This window comes from Bactrocera tryoni, chromosome 1 (genome assembly GCF_016617805.1).
Source record: "Bactrocera tryoni isolate S06 chromosome 1, CSIRO_BtryS06_freeze2, whole genome shotgun sequence".
In the NCBI taxonomy this organism is placed as follows: Eukaryota; Metazoa; Arthropoda; class Insecta; order Diptera; family Tephritidae; genus Bactrocera; species Bactrocera tryoni.
The window spans coordinates 58,412,121-58,429,127 of NC_052499.1; the positions used below are offsets into that span (position 1 = coordinate 58,412,121).

At 35.2% G+C, this 17,007-nt stretch overlaps 1 protein-coding gene across 1 annotated transcript in view; it reads right to left on the minus strand.

Moving 5' to 3' along the window:
* Nucleotides 1–6,235: 6,235 nt before the first annotated feature.
* The window catches only part of LOC120776321 (nucleolysin TIA-1-like), a 333,892-nt gene continuing 323,120 nt past the window's right edge, over nucleotides 6,236–17,007 (minus strand). The window contains exons 6-8 of the mRNA XM_040106855.1: nucleotides 11,463–11,813; nucleotides 10,859–11,018; nucleotides 6,236–6,318 (exon numbers count right to left, since the gene is read on the minus strand). Of these exons, the coding sequence (XP_039962789.1) occupies nucleotides 6,277–6,318; nucleotides 10,859–11,018; nucleotides 11,463–11,813 (553 nt within the window). The 3' untranslated portion in view covers nucleotides 6,236–6,276. The remainder of the gene's footprint in view (nucleotides 6,319–10,858; nucleotides 11,019–11,462; nucleotides 11,814–17,007) is intronic.

The following is a 17,007-nucleotide window of genomic DNA, read 5'->3' on the forward strand; positions in this document are numbered from 1 at the left end:
TAGTTCTCTCTCAACACTGGATTACAGATTTTAAAGCAATTTTTTAAATTATATTTCTGTAAGTTTTTTGTTGTTTTGCTTCTTGGCGCTCCAATGTCACAGAAATGTTGTGAAAAATTTATTTTATTTTTCAATTTTTGTTTTTGAATTTTACCTTAAATTTTTGTTGCCAAAATTTTGTTTCATTTCCCTTTATACGTTTTGTTTTTGTAAATAAATATATATGTATATATGCTTCTGCCTATCAATTGCGAGTTTCTTTGGTTAGAATGTTTGCTCTCTGCTATTTTAACTATTTATATTAAATTTTTTTCTATATAATATATGTTTTATATGCAGTTATTTATATGCTTCTTGTATATTAATATTTATTTTCTGTTTTTTCAATTTATTTTTCGCCTAAGTTACGCTAATATGTCAACATTTTCATTTGTTGCAATTTTTTTGCCCACACATGTACATTTGTATTTTAAGAATTTAACGCCATTTTTCTTAACTGTTTTCTTATAATTTATTTTAGCCACTTTCGCCAGCGTCTAATATCTCTAATTGTTTGTGTGTGACTGTTATGCGTGCATTTCACTACTTATACCGTTACAAATTTGTTTATACTATTCTCTACACAGTTTGCTTACATGTACACATGTATATATACATACACAAATAACATGGATGGTGCTCGTGTTTAATTTTTCATGCTCATCAAACTTTTGCGCCAACTTCTAATCACATTTGCCTAATTTACCGTTAGTTTTCACAGCTTTCGACTGCCACATGATTTGCTTACCACAACTACATAAACAATTGGTGCGGTGCATTTACATACATACATTACATTACACTAAATTACATTACATAACATTTAGGTCTACACATACAGTTACAGTTACAATTACATTTTACTGTTACATTTACATATGGCTTGACTCTTATGCTTAGGCGGTTTCTCTCAACCGTTACTTATGATTAGTTACTACTAACATATATGAATATATGTATATCATATATGTATGTATATGTAATTATTTAAACTAATTTAGTACTGCGCGTACGATTTTCTTGTTTTTGTTGCTGTTGCTATAATTATCAGGCTACAACACACTAAAGCTAACAACACATTTCGGCCAAAGTAAATAGTGCGCCTAGAAACTGACTGCAGCGATTAGCAAATATTTGTTTCTATGCATATATGTATCTATGTATGTATGCGTTTATGTATTTTGGTCTATGTGTGTGTATGTTTTGATTACATTTGATGTACTTACACATTAGTTTGATTTGCTTTACTGTTAATCGGCTATTTTATGGCTTTATATTTGATTTTAATACTTTGATTTAGTATGCATTTGATTTTATCACTTGTATATCAAATATAACGTTTATTTAGTTGCAATGCATCATCATTTAGTTTTGCTGTTTGTATGCACAAACAATACTTTGCTTGCTTTCAATCAAATATGTGGGACTTTTCGCTTATTTTCTGCAGGTTTCAGGAATTATAAATTAATATTGTGAAATTATTTGTGTCTAACTGTAAATAAACATTAAGTATTTTAACTTTCTTTAAAATTTCATAAAACATAAAGAAAGTGTGATGTCATTCAATTGAGCTCATTTCACATTACATTCATTTTCGTCAGCACATTTTTTCTCATCCCGAAACCACACCTAATGTTATTAATGTTGCAAACCAATATAAACTGTTCGTACTTCCAAAGATAAATGCTACCGAATCTGTTTTATTATTGAGAAGAATGCCCTTTACTACGTTTCAGAAATTAATGAAATATCATCGAGGGCTAATCGACGATCTTCAAAGATACGAGTCTCTTTAGAAATATGAATCACAGCACCTTTTTAGAATACTGCCTTAAATATTATTGAAACATCGCGAAGAAATGTTATCTGCTTTATTTAGTTGAAGTACTATTAGTATTAATGCTAAAATTCGAGCTGAAGAGAAAAGCATAATATCAAAATTTGCGAGACTTTTATCGCTTAGAAAATTGCTAGTAGATAAGTATAAACCTAATTTGTAGAGATAATATTCTCAGAATTTAATAATATTGTATTTGCTCATCAATCAAGTTTTTAAAAGTTTTGAAGATATAACTAAGGTAAGTAAACTTCTCCATAAAAGAGGCTGATAAACTGCGGGAAGCCAATGACGAGGATGACTAAATAACACTTTTTAGAAAAACTAAAATATAACAGCTTCATGTCTGTTCTCAGGACCTATCTAATCACATTTTACACCTTAATTATAATCAAAACGACTGGTTTTGAATTAAAGGAAAATAAGTTTATGTGCATGGGCTTTGATCTACTACTATTACATAAGTAAGATGGACCAAGTCCTGGGAAAAAACAAATGAAAACTCAACGTCGAAAAATAGCGATATACTACTCTGAAGAGTACACCCTGAGGAGTAATCCAGATACTTTCTATTAGAAAAAGGTATTAGAAACAATACCAAAAAGGAAATGAAAGCTCAACTCTCAACGGAAGTTAATTCTTTATTTGTAAGCTGAAAAGGACACTGCGAAGGAGATAAGACTGATAATTAGTAAATAACAGAAACGCTATTCATAGCGAAAATTTCAGCGAAAATAGAAAATAAGTTCGCTTAAAAAACATATGAAAGCACCTGCTTGATCTCGAACAACAGAGCTACGGATCCACATAAATTATTGGCCTATTTCTCATATGCAAAAATTTTATTTCTTCAAAAATTGGTCGGACGTTAGTTCATTTTATTATTTATAAAATAACCTGACAAATAATCATTTGAGAAAAATGAACTTAAAAGAAGTTTTATCTATGCCCAACCGAAAAGTATGCTAAGGTCTTGCCTTCTACTCAATGTGCTGCCTTGAAGGACTCAAAATGAACGAAATTCGTAATTTTATTTTTGAATACGGTGAATAAAAGTAAACTTTTGTAAGCTCATTTTCATATCCGATTTAAAAAGCCGAAAAGAGCTCTGAATGATGAGAAGATTCAGCTCAACGTTTAGTAATTTGATTTTTTGTGAAAATTTCCGAAAGAATCCAATATTATAGTCGCAGAAGCTACAAAGATAAATATCATCTTAATTTTCGTCCAATAAAAAATAAAGTGGCCCCGCTGACATTTGAGAATTGTAGTTGTCGTAGTAAATATGGTAAAGAAGCAAGTAAGGGTAGAATTTGATTTTGATTACTCAAAAATTTTCAATGCTGAGAATTTGTTTTTGATTACCAAACATTTTTCAATACTGAGAATTCGGTTTACAACAAACTTTGAAGAAAAAAATATTATTAAATGCATGCAGAAATTCTTTTTTCATTTCTATTTCGCCTTTGTAGTGTTTATTGTTTATTTTTGATTTTTATTTGCATTTTCATTTTCAATATAGTACATACATATATGTATATCTCTCTATATATAGTTCTTTGAATATTCCTGTTTAGTTTTCGCTGCATTTGTTCATTTGTTTTCGGGTTTTTGTTGCTGTGTATTTCTATTAGATTTATATATTTGTTTATCTCTAAACGTATTCTAAGTGTTTTCCAATACTTTCATGCACATACATACATTCAAGTCTTACACATGGAAAAATTAGAATCTACGCATAGTTTAACTATTTGAGCTTGCAAATATTGCAAAGCAACTTTGGTAAAAAGTAACAGGCAGCAGAATTATTCGCTACTACGCACGCATATGAATGTGTGGGTGTGTTTTAAATACCCTCTAATTTGTTCATCCATAGGTTAGGTAGGCTTATCAGAAATAATTGTGATAGGTTTGGTTAATATTGCATTAGCGGATAGTATATATATTGCTATTATTTAATATTTATTTATTTATGATAAACAGTGCACACATATGTATGCAATTTAGTATATAATTTATTTGTTATTTACCTGAACTAAGATTAGTCAAATGGGCTTTTTGTATATCAGGGGATGTGTGTACCTTTGATTTCCGGCATTCGTAAATTAATTTAGCTAAAATGTTTTCCAAGAGAACCACTAGTTTCAGGTAAACTCTTTGCGGAGTAACAAACTTTCATTTTATTTGCTTGATTACTAATTTAGCTAAAATGTTGCTATTTTCATACTTTTTGAAGTAGTTTATAGCTAGTAATTCATAAAAACTCACGCAAAATTCGCACAATAAAAGTGGTTTAAAGTCCCTATATTTTTCATGCTTCTGGCACTATTGCTATCTCAGTTTATACTTCATGCAACTCGTATGAGGTTAAATTTTTTTCTAATTGTGATACATAACACGTCATTGTTTGCAGGTATGGTAGTCATTATCAAAGGTATACAAAAGTATACCATTTCAATCGGTATCAAGACAGTAATTTCAACCAGTTAGATGTGAGAAAAATTAGTAATGAAAGCTGATCTTGATTCATATATTTTATCATTAGCTGAAAACAGCTTTACCAAAACCCTACCGGTTGGGGAAATCTTGAACAGCTTGCTGCGGCTGTTATTAAAGGGTTTGAGACTTTAAACCTTAAAAATATATTAGATGTGCAAATTTTTCACCTCTGCTTAAGGAGCGTTATAAGTTGTGCCACTCACAGTGATTTTCAATAATATTTTCCGCCGTTTTCTGATTTCCAGTTGAAATATGTATATATAGTTGAATGAAGTTAATTTAACGCTGAGATATGCTGACGGCATAGATTTTCGTACTAGAGACACAGTCAGGAACTAGAAGAATTGCACGTCTTCACCGACAAGCGAATGCTGGCTGAGATGGTGACTATTTGTTCGGATTTTTGTGGCGCTGAAGCTCTTTCCTAAGATAATAATGCCGAAAAATGCATTTCTGATAACTATGAGCTACTGCGCGACACATCTTCGTATGTGACAGAAAAATATGGACTTTAAACATCCAAAGATAAACGCACGGTGTTGCCTCATCCATGAACAAATATTTCTTTTGTGTCTCAAATTCGACGATTGTAAGAAAAATCAACTCTATGGTGTCCATTGAACACATTAGTGATGTGGTAATTGCCGTTTGTTCATTTTTGATAGTTTTGTAGGATGAAGACTAGATTGGGTTCCACTGATAAGCTCTGAAAGACCTAATTTCTTCAAATAAAATAAAGATGAACATACTCGTGCATAAAATATATTATTTTTGTTGTTAATATGAGTTAAATGGATTGACGGTTATCAAGCCTACCGGACTAAGACATGAAATCTGTAAGTGAAAATATAAGAAACCCTTGCTGCTGTTAATATAACATGTAATACATAAGAAAAAAATGAGAAATACAGGTAAATCATGATTTAGAAGTGTAGTAAAGAAATTTTTAAACATATTTTTAGAACGAACAGGCTAATAGACTTTCTCGCTAACCCATTATTCACTCCAACCTAACATGTGATCGCTACTCAAACATTGTGCGTGTCTACTACAACATTCAATACTACTTTTGTATACATATTCTACTGCATATAAGTATGTATGTCTAAATGCAGTTATTTGCTACCGTTATATTTTGTATATTTGCCTCCACTTACGGCACTAACGTTTGCATATTAATCGCTGTGTGTGCACCAACATTACCAATACATAAACATATAGCAAGCATTTCATAAGAAAATGATATTTCACGCTTTTCGCTTACTACTACTAGTCATTGCTACCGACAAACACACACACACGTGAGTACAAAATATACTTATGCACCTTCGTAATTCTCCAAATTTTACTTTGTTGTAACTGTTTTGCACTTTAACTGTAAGTATTCTATTTATATTGTGGCTTCATTCCTTATACAAGTCAATTAAATGTGTTTGTTGTTGCTGCAGTTGTTGTTGTTGCGCTGTCTGTTGGTGCTGCGGGGAGTAATCGTTGTGTGTTACCTGCTGAAATGTCCAATATTGTTGTTGCTGTTGTTGGTGCTGCTGATGCTGACTGTGTGGCTGCTGTTGTTGTTGGTGTTGCTGTATGTGATATTGCGGCTGTTGCTGCTGCGCCGGCTGTTGGTGCTGGTGCTGCTGCTGTACACCGCATTGCTGATAATGCGCTAGGTGTTGTTGTTGCACTGCATTTTGCGGTTGCACCGCCAATATAGCGGTACCCGCTGCATTTGTTGTTGTTGTCGCGGTTGCCGCTATCGGTGCAATAGCTGTTGGCAGCGGCGCCTGTATGGGCGGTGCTACAGTGACTTTGGTGCAGGCACATAATGTTGTTGTGGTTGCTGCAGCGGTAGCAGCATTTGTTGCTCCATTTGTTGTTGCAAATGCGGGCCATCATGGCAGCTACACTAGCAGGCTCGGTGCTAGCCATTCGTCTTCAGCAAGCTGCAGTTGTATACAAAGAGAGAGACAGAGAGAAAGTTATTGAGTAAATTTCGTATTAAAATGTTACTTATACGCCAAGTGCGACTTCTTTCAAAAGAGTGGTGATAGCGTATTGTTTGCGTCGATCTGTATTTTGTCTATCATTTGTGTATTTTCTAGTGAGTTTATTGACAGCCTACAAATTGGAAAGCTGTAAGTCCTGGGGTAATAAGCAAAAGCGAATTGTTAAGAGCAACAAGTGTTAGTGATAGTTTTGAAGCCAAGGCCAAACTGCGGGTTTACTTAATAACGCAACAATTAATTTAGGTATAAAGGCTGCTTATTTGTAAGATCCGTCGATATCCTATCACTGTAGTCTACATACAAAATGATCGATCGAAAACAATATAAAAATCTTCATAAAAGATTTTGTTCCTTATTAGGTTACCTTAATTCGACTTAAAGGTTGCTTAAAGCTTTTTAAATTTCTTCAAAGATGTTGATGAAACTCTTTCCTTTCCATTAAATGAATGAATATCGTAACTTTGCTTTCCAGCTGAATTTAATAGCCGATTTCTATTTGTGCCTATTGTCTTCGCAGCTCAATAGAGACATCAATGTGACGCGCTGTTATTAAGCAACCACTTTCGTTGTCTCTGCCCGGCTTTTGTACGAAACTAGCAATATATATCTATGTATATGTGTAAACTTCTAAGAACATTAGGAAGTGTTGGAATTTTTAATGTATTGCTTTTAAAAGCTTCTTAGTATGAAGAAAGACTGTTAGGTTAAGCCTGTACTTATGACTAAATAAATTCAGGACATTACACACAGGCAACTAATGGCATGCCCCTTGATATACTAATATTAAATAAACCTTATAAATATACGGATATCGAAGAAGTGCCTTCAGTCTACCAAAAATTAGCTGACAGTAATATGCGTGCTAATAACTTTTCTGTTTAGTTAAAAACTAAAGAACGTCTCGCAAAAACGAGCATGTAAAACAGGAAACGGTGAGCTGGTTATATATCTTATTTGGGAAATTTCCATATTGAGTTATCATAGTAATTTGATATTTGGATCATTAGATATATGTGGGGCTACAAGGATCCCAGGACCACTTAGGCGACATTTTTAAAAACACGTGAGAACGAATTGTCGAATAGTTATTCGACCGGGTAATAATGACATGAGCTTGATTTAAGTTAAAAAACTATTGAAACCCCAAAACACTATTTGATATGAAATTCCGAAACGATACAACAAGTTGTCTACTATTATGTTTGCAACTTCATACAGAAACTGGCTCTCTCTAGTGCTGTATCACAAAAGAAACAACAGAAAAGAATTGTATCAAAAGCATAAGGTGAAAGGTAATAGTGAAATAAACAGCAACAATGCTAACAGAATTCTGTTATCTACCAACAAGAGAAAAGCGGCGCGTTCTTTGTGCTGCAACGACAAAACTGAAATGTGCGAAATGAAGCGATGAAACTTACATCCACACATGCATGTGTATATGTGTCTCAAAGGCGTGTAGGCGCTAAATCGGCTTCTCGCCTGATCGCCTTTCGATTGCAAATGCCGAACAAATGAATGAACCAGTGTCTGAACGATTGAGCGAGAAAATGGAGGTTAGTAGCTGTGGTGTGGTTTTTGGAGGCTTGGCAAAGTACATATGTCCACATACATATGTGTAGATTCATGGTTTTGAAGGTTGAATTTGGAAACCCTACTGGAAAGTACTTGAGCTAAGCTAATTTTTCGTTTAATTAATTTGATATACTTTTTATAAAGCATTTATGCCGATTATTATTGAAAAGCTGTTAGTGTACACGGCAGGCAACTACGATGAAAAGGACTCGTGAAGGCGCTGCTTAATTGAATTGTATTTAAAAGCCCGTTATTAGGAATTTGTTGAATAGAAATATCAACCGAATTTCACTTATTTAATCTTTGTACTTGTACAATCACCTGAAAGACGTATTTCTTTAAACTAAAATATAGCCTTGAATAGATGGCAGAAAGTTTCGGTTTACTCATTAATCATTATTGACAAGAGCATTAGAAAATCCTAAAATAAGTAAGTTTCCGAGAAAAACAGTAATTTGCCATTATAATGGACATATATCTTATTGGTTATTTTTAGTATTTACTTATATTTTGATTTTTAAACATTTTAAAATAAAATTTTTCGATTCTATAATGTACGAAAAGACGACAAAATAGTATTTATTTATGAAAAAATTAAAATACTCATTTGCTTTGCTCTTTTAAAGAACTTAGTCCGTGCATGTGTATATAAAATGATTCTGGTACGATTTGATCGATTTTTCCTTTATAATTGTGTTGTTTATTGTTCTGAAGTTGTTTATAAAGGCGATGGTTTTCACTTTTGTAAGCCGCCATGGAAATATCGAATTTCTTCTTAAGTCTACTATTCACATATATCTCTATTATATTTCGAATAAAGAACTATATTAACAAGTATAGAGGACCTAAGTTCGGGTACAACGGAACATTTTTTACTCTAGCAACTTGCAAGAATCAGCGATTAAAGGTGGCGGCGAAACTTTATGTTAAGTCTCGATTTTACTATTGACCCGATTTTATCTATTTTTGCCAATACAAGATACTATTAATATGCCACTCACTAATACATTTTTCCCTAGGTTTCACTAAAGTACCTCACCTACCCTCACCAATCATATGAAGTAAAGTCAGCCCGATGTTCGAAAATTCTCATATTAGTCAAATGGATCCTAGGTTAAGTTTTCGTCAAATTTTAACCATTTTTAGCACAAAGATATATTACGATATATACGGTATGAGGTCACCTGGAAGTTCTAAGATCTTTATATTGCAAGTAGGTATGTGGGAGCAAAGGGAATTATTGACCCAATTCAAACCATTTTTGGCATACCGACATACTGTTTTCCGGAAAGGATTATCCTTGAACTTTAACTACATAACTCACACCTGTGCCAATATTTCCGGTAAAAAGTCAACTAAAAGTACTGGGGTCTTGGGGGAATTTGAGTAATTTTTGATGGCATACTTTAAAGGCATTAATCGTGCAAAATTTTGTACCGTTATATCAATTGCATTTTGATTTGTACACTGGAAAGTGAAGAACTAAACGGATTGTGAAATTTGGTTATATGAAAAATAGGTGTAGTTGTAGGGCGATTTCGTCAATTTTGCACTGTTACATAGGAACGTCAAAAGAATGTCACTCCCATCGTACAATTTTTACACTGGTTTTTTTTATAAATCGCTCTTATACCATCGCTTTTAGTAATTTTTAACAGTACCGTTATATCTAGCAGTTCGAGTTAATCGACGACATTGATTGTGTTCAGTGAATAAAAAGATAAGGGCTAGGATGGCTAAGCCATATCGTCGGAATGAATGAAAGCCCTCCAGATATGAAGTTGTTTGGTGCGGTATCCATTGGTGGAAGCAGACCTGCACTTTGGCATGAAGGTAACTTAGTAATGCCACTATCATAAAGCCCTGCCTATTGGCAAACATACAAGCTTCACAAGCTTCTCTTGAAGCGAACTTTTCCACCATCAAAGCCATTCGCCAAAGATACAATGAAACAGGTAGTCATCACTTGATAGAGCCATAACAATTTATCTCCATCCACATTTTTGATAGTTTTTGTAGCAGAAAGATCAAATTTTTCATGAGCTTTTCGTTTCAAATTTGGGATCACTCTCTGGTGAATGGTACGACTGCAGCAGAGCTTAGTTCGAGATATTTCGCTGCATCTGAAAGGCTCAGGTACTTAATACAACATGGTTTGAACTTTTAGGTCTTATCAATGACTTTCGGATACCCTATGTTATATTCATAAATGATTGTATAAAAGAATAATATGTATTAAAAAAAAACTGTTTTCAGAAAGTCACCAAATGTTTCAATATTTAATATTTGAACTTTCTTTCTGGCCAACACAACCGAGTAACAAACATTGAATGCCATTGGGGTGAGGCCATTTAGGCCAGCAATGTCAACGTGCGATCAAACGGCAGTACAAAAGTTAAGTTCTACACTCAAACCTAAATGCCATGTCTACAGGTATATCTAAGTGAATGCCAGTATGTGTACCGTTATTGTTGGTTGCTGTGCGATTTGTGGCAACATCATTCGCACAAAGAACGCATTGAAATCGAATTGTAAGCGTAAGCATTGAATCGCTGTTGTCGCATAATATGTTGCACAACCCCTGGCTTGCCACAAGTGTGTATGTACGGGGATTTGCAGTTAGTTCCGTGCTGGGAGTGCAGTGGGAGGCAGCAAGGCGTACAAAGCACTAAAGAGTTCACTAGTTCAATATGTCAGCAGCCGGTGCTGCTGTGATAAGTGGTCGCCGTAGCTGAGTTTTGTTGCACACAAGTTCGTATGAAATATATCTGGGGCTCAACCGGTAAAGCAGAAAGGCGAAAAAACGTTTCGATATCAGCTTGTTGCTTTTATGGCATTTTAAATTGTTTCTATGATTTTTGTGTAGATTTCTTCAGTATTTAACTATTCATGTGTGTAGACTCACCTGTGGACTAACCTGAAACTGTTGCATGGGATAGGCGACAACGCCGGTGGCTTGTGGCAGACCGCTGCCGACGCTTTGTGCAATTTGTGGAGCGGTGGCGCCCGCTAACGGCGCTTGTGGTGGCACACTTTGCCAGGTGCCGGGAATCTGCACGCCCATACTACATTTTTGGGTGAGGAGAACGGAATAGAAATTATTTAAAAAATAAAGTTTTTAAGTAAATTTTTTTATATATGTATATATTTAATTTATTTTTTATATTTGAATTAATGCACGCTTGGTACGAATTTATTATTTTACAGAATCTTCTCTGTCCGTATACAGTTTACTTATGTATTAGGGTGGTTCTTAAAAATTTGCAATTATATAATTTTTAACACATTTCTACCCACCCTAATGTTCTATAATAATTTCGCTGTTGGGTTTAAATTTCAAAATATCCTCTCAAAATATTAGTTTCCTACTTTTAAGAACCACCCTAATGCACATATAATGTAAACATCCATATTTTTATACTTCCTCTGTCGTAAACCATTCACTGCATATGCGCCTTAAGCATATCAATTTAACTACACTCAGTTATAAAAATGTCTTCTATCTTTACCCCATATATCCTTGTTGGTAGCCAGCAAACTGTCCGTAGGTTGTAAATCCTTGCATGCCTTGCAAAAATTGTCCCGGTTGTAGGGCGTTGGCGGGCGTGGGCGCAGCTGTGGGATATGTCGGTGCTGGTGGATACCAATAGCCGGCCACTTGTTGCCCATATGCGGCTGCCGCTGCCGCCGCTGCTGCTGTGCCGAATGGGAAGCCGGGGCTTAGTGCTTGCCCGGCGATGGCCGACATGTGATTGGGGTCGCCGCTCTCTTTGCCCCACGCACACTTTACTGGCTGTTGATTGATTTCGGTATTGTGTACGCCGACGATGGCATGGGTGGCGGCCTCTTTGGTGGAGAAGCTGCAACGAATTATTTATGGCGTATTTAAATGAAATATATTAAGATGATTATTTTTAAGACTTGTCATTTGATTTAAGGCAATAAAAATACTTGTATTTTCCTTTGGTTAGGCAGAAAGTTTAGTTTTGTTGTAACGAAAATTGTATTCAATATTGTATATAATGTATTGAAATTATATAGTATACTACAATATATATATATATACTTTAATATAAAGATAACATATAATGATATAATTTTGGGGTTGGGGGGGGAGTTGCATTTGTGTATTTTGAGCGCATAATGAAAAATAAAATTGTTTTTTGTTTTTGAAAAATTGAACAAATTTTTCAAATACTAAAGTAAGCTTATAATTCCATTGAAATATATTTTAATCAGAGCGAAATTCATATAATTAATACCCTCCTCCAATTTCATAGTAAGTACTGGGACTTCATGTTGGTTGCGAAAAGCACTCTTCGGATATGTCATAGTATCTACATACAAAAGTGATTAACTTTATGCTTACGTATTGTGAGATAACATTATCCTATCTGCTTAAATATATTCGATATAGACAACGATATTTTAAGTCGAATTCAATAAAACAATCTGCTATCGGAGAATTTGTAAATGCATCGTGATCGAGCTAATAAATCTATTTTTGAAAGTCCACTGATAAGGTAGGATAAAGAAATTTCCCACGTAAGGTTGAGAAAGACGATATACTTTCTACATCCATACGCGCTACACTGAGCAAAAACTAGTAAGATATATTTAGTTTAAATTTCACGCGGAAATCCATTTGTCGAAATATTTTTTTAGTGAAATTATTCAACAAAGAAATTCCATAAAATTTTGGGTGTGGTATCAAATTTCTGGCTCCGAAACGCTCAGAATGTGGGAAAAAGCCTTCGGTGATAATTATCGCGAGCGCTCAATGAAAAATAAAAATTTTTTTGAATGGCACAAATTCTTCAAAGAGGGTCGAGAACGCGTTGACGAACCACGTCCAGGATGTCCATCAACATCAACTGATGATGAATATGTCAATAAAATGAAGGAGTTTGCGGTGCTTGAGAATCGACAATTAATAGTCTCAGATCTTACTGACATCGTTGGGCTATCAAGAGGATCAGTGAAAACCACTTTGAGAGATCATTTGGGCCTAACAAAAGTGAAAGTATCGTGTTAGCGTAATGCTTTCCGACTACCAGGATGTCATGAAACGTCTTATTTCTGGTGACGTGTCTTGAATCTGTGCTTAGGACGCGGAAACAATTTGTCGGGCGAATATCGAGGCAAAGGTGAGTCGAGGTCGAAAAATTCATGCCAAAGCAGGTCAAAAATCAAGGTTATGCTGACAGTTTTCTTCGATTATCGATTTGGCCAAACTATCAACAAGGAATAATATTTTAGTGATACGCGTTGTTTGCGCGAAGCTGTTCGTAAAATTAGACAGGAATTATGAGCCGACAACTCTTGGTTTTTGCACCACGATAATGCGCCATCGCCTGATTTAACTCCGTATGCTTTCTGGCTATTCAGCAATCTCAAACGACCGCTCCGGGGGAACCTATTTAAATTAATCGAGGACATTAAATGTGAATCGCATTGAAGGCTATTCCGAAAAATGACCTTAACCACTTTTCCGAGAACAGGAAGAAACGTTGCCCAAACTGTATTGAGGCCAAGGAGTTTGAGCGAGTCACGAGAATAACTTTAATGGGGACGACATAGGTTTTTGAGAACAAATTAAGAATTTTAAAAATTTGAAAAAAGGTCTAACTATTATTTGATCACTAGAAAACTATACTAAAAATGCCATTTATGTTTCTTTTCCTTTTGAAGACCAGACCCATCCTTTTATAACAACGGTAAAGTTCTCTCTATTAAAAAAAGCAAGCTTTTGCTGATATCTGCTGTGGTATTTTTTACCAAATCCAGCTTTAACTTATTCTCTTTTGTTGCTTCCTTTTTTGCCAATAAGTCCATAACCATCAGCTAGAGCTAAGTCCGAAACCAACTTTTTCTGGTTTTCGTTGTTAATGGCTTTCCTGAATTACACTCCGGCCAATAAATTCTTGGAACAAATTGATGTGTCTTAGCAAAGAAAAAAATTGTGCATTAATTATTTGGAATTTTACAGGTGGATCTTTGGTTTGATGTCCGAGATCTCAGGTTAGTAAATGGAGCCGTAATTTACTTTAAGAAAATAAAAAGGGAACAGAAAAGGTTTACGTAAAAAAACTGAAAAAACAGCCTTCGAGACCAATAACAGTGTTCTGGAGAGAACATGACTTAAGTGGCAATGGCAGAATCCTCATTTGGTTTACACGATTACAGAGCCGATGTGGATAAAATAATTTAGTATTAGATCTATTCACTAATTCGACAGTCCTAAAGTTATAGAAAAATGTATATGTTAAATATAATATTCATTTTAATCGCCATATTTTAAGGCTACGGCATTTTATCGTGATATAAATTTTACGAAAATATTGTAAACTCAGAAAACTCGCAAAAAAAATTACATTTTCATAATAAATGAAACCTACGCGAAATTTAACTGAAGTAACTGCAGCATTAACTATAAAAGTTCTGGGAATTAAGTCTCAAACTCAAAAGACTGGAGAAAAATTGCTCGTAATTTAGTAGATTGCTTTTTAGATGCCACTTATTTAAAGTCGATATGTAGAAATTGTAAATGCATGCGGGATATACTTCTTTGTGCATACTAATAGCTTTCATTTTCCCCACTTACATAAGGAGGACAACACTGAAAATAATAACAACAACAAGGTTGAAGTGTTCACAGTATTAGCAGTTAGCAGAGCGAACAAAGCGTGAAAGTTGTGCAATCGGCCAAGGGATTCGTGACTCGCTCAATCTCAGTGCATCAGTGCAACGGTGCAATGCGGCCTTTTGTGTCAACATGGCAGCTGCGCATATCCTTCAGCACTCGTATTCATACATACACGTAAATATGTGTAGATATAGATGATTACTGAAGTGCCCTGGTTGGACTGGTTTTTGCGCAATTATAGGATATAGAGGATCTACCATATATTGATAGCTTTGATGAACTGAAATCTTTCCTTTCCTACTAATTTCTGATTCTGCAGAGAAAAGATTACTAAAAACTTATATATTAAGACATAACTAAGAGTTTAGATTATGGACCAATACTGTTCCACATTGCATTAGTCCCTTCTTGATCCACATACATTTGTATTAACTCACCACTGGCCACACCCAACATGTGCTGCTGTGGAAAAGCTGTTGCAAGCATTGTTGCAGTAAAATCAAAAGCATTACCAACGGCTTCGGTAGCAGCAACAACAGCTAGCGCCCTCGGTATTTGAAGTCTCCAAGCTCATTATGTCGGCAAACACAGCAAGACAATGCAACACAATAGTCGAACAACACCAACAAACAATGGGGAAAATAAAATTCGGAAAAAAGCTAAAAACAATACAACAACCTGCAACAACTGACTTAACAATAAAGTGACTACAGAACACACACACACAAGTGACTACATTGCGCCACACAGCTAACTGTAAGTGGGGCGAATATGAACTCAAACTGCACAACAATAACAACACAATGCTGTAAAGGAACACGCGCACTCTGGCAGCTAATCTACAAATACAACAATAAATAAGTTTCCGATAATGTTGTTTGAAGGATGCAAAGGGGCGAACAGGTATCAGAATAGCTAGCTATTAAACGCGTGATAGGAAGGGGAGAAAGTAGTCGTTTTATATATAAGTATGATCAAAATTATACAAATTCATTGATCGTTTATGTTAGCATTTTTGAAAAGATCTTGGACATAGGCATAGATATATACTATAGAAACGGTTTGTAATATCTGGTGAGATGAATCGATTTCATTAATTTTTTCGGATTTTTCGTAAAAATATCGATGTTCCAAGAAACAACTAAACAGAAGGGTGCCACCTGTTTTAAAATTTTGAATTCAATAGATTTGTTTAGATGAGAAAAACCATAATATGGGTACCAAAATACAGAGATTTTAAGAGCATCCAGTCGAACATATGTTTGAGGATAGGACCTGTATATAAAATTCAAATCAACAATATCGGTAGGGTAAATGTATAGCATAGCCCCCAATCGATGGCGGTAGGCCATTCACAAGAAGGAGATCTTGCAATCTGCGCCAACTGCGCCTCCCCAACAACGCATATAAGCTTCTATCGAGGGCATTGTGTGAAAGATTGAAGCCCACCGACAACAAACTGATTGGATTTTATCAGTGTGGGGTTAAGCCTGGAAAATCAACAATCGACCAGATATTCACCATGCGCCAAATTTTGGAAAAGACCTGTGAAAAGGGAATCGAAACACACCACCTATTAGTCTATTTCAAAGCTGCTTTTGACAGGAACTGCCTTTATGCCGCTATGTATGAATTTGGTATCCCCACAAAACTAATGTGGCTGTGTAAACTGACGTTGAGCAATACTGGGAAGGACCTCTCCGAACTGTTCGATGCCATACGAGATTTCATACAAGGCGACTTCTTCACAATTTCTTGTAAAAGAGTGTACAACCGCTGGCATACGCTTATGACATCGATATCATTTGCTATAACAACCACGCCTTTATTTCCGTTTTTTCCAAACTGGACAATGAAGCGAAGTTAATGGGTCTGGTAGTGAATGAAGAGAATACGAAATATCCCCTGCCAACAGCAAACAGTCGGCGCACTCTCGACTTGACTCCCACGTCACTGTTGACAGTTTTTACTTCGAAGGCGTAGATAATTTCGTCTATCTTAAAGTCGGAGTTACGAATTTCCAAGAGAAACGCTTTGCGGAAGATTTATGATTCTTTGCGCGTTGGCCACGGCGAATATTGCATTCGATGGAACGATGAGCAGTACGAGGTATACGACGACATTGACATATGTAGTTCAGCGAATTAAGAGACAGCGGCTACGTTGGCTAGGTCATGTTGTCTGAATGGATGAAAACGCTACAGCTCTGAAAATATTCGGCGCAGTACCCGCCGAGAGAAGCAGCGAAAAAAGAAGAAGAATGATGATATCTCCGAAGCAATTGTTCAGATCAACCAACTATTGTATATAACTGCCGTACAAACTGACCGATGAAAGTAAGAAATTATTTGTAATTGTGAAGAATATTCTAGCTTCAGAACATCCTTTGAATTGTTGTCGCACAAGAC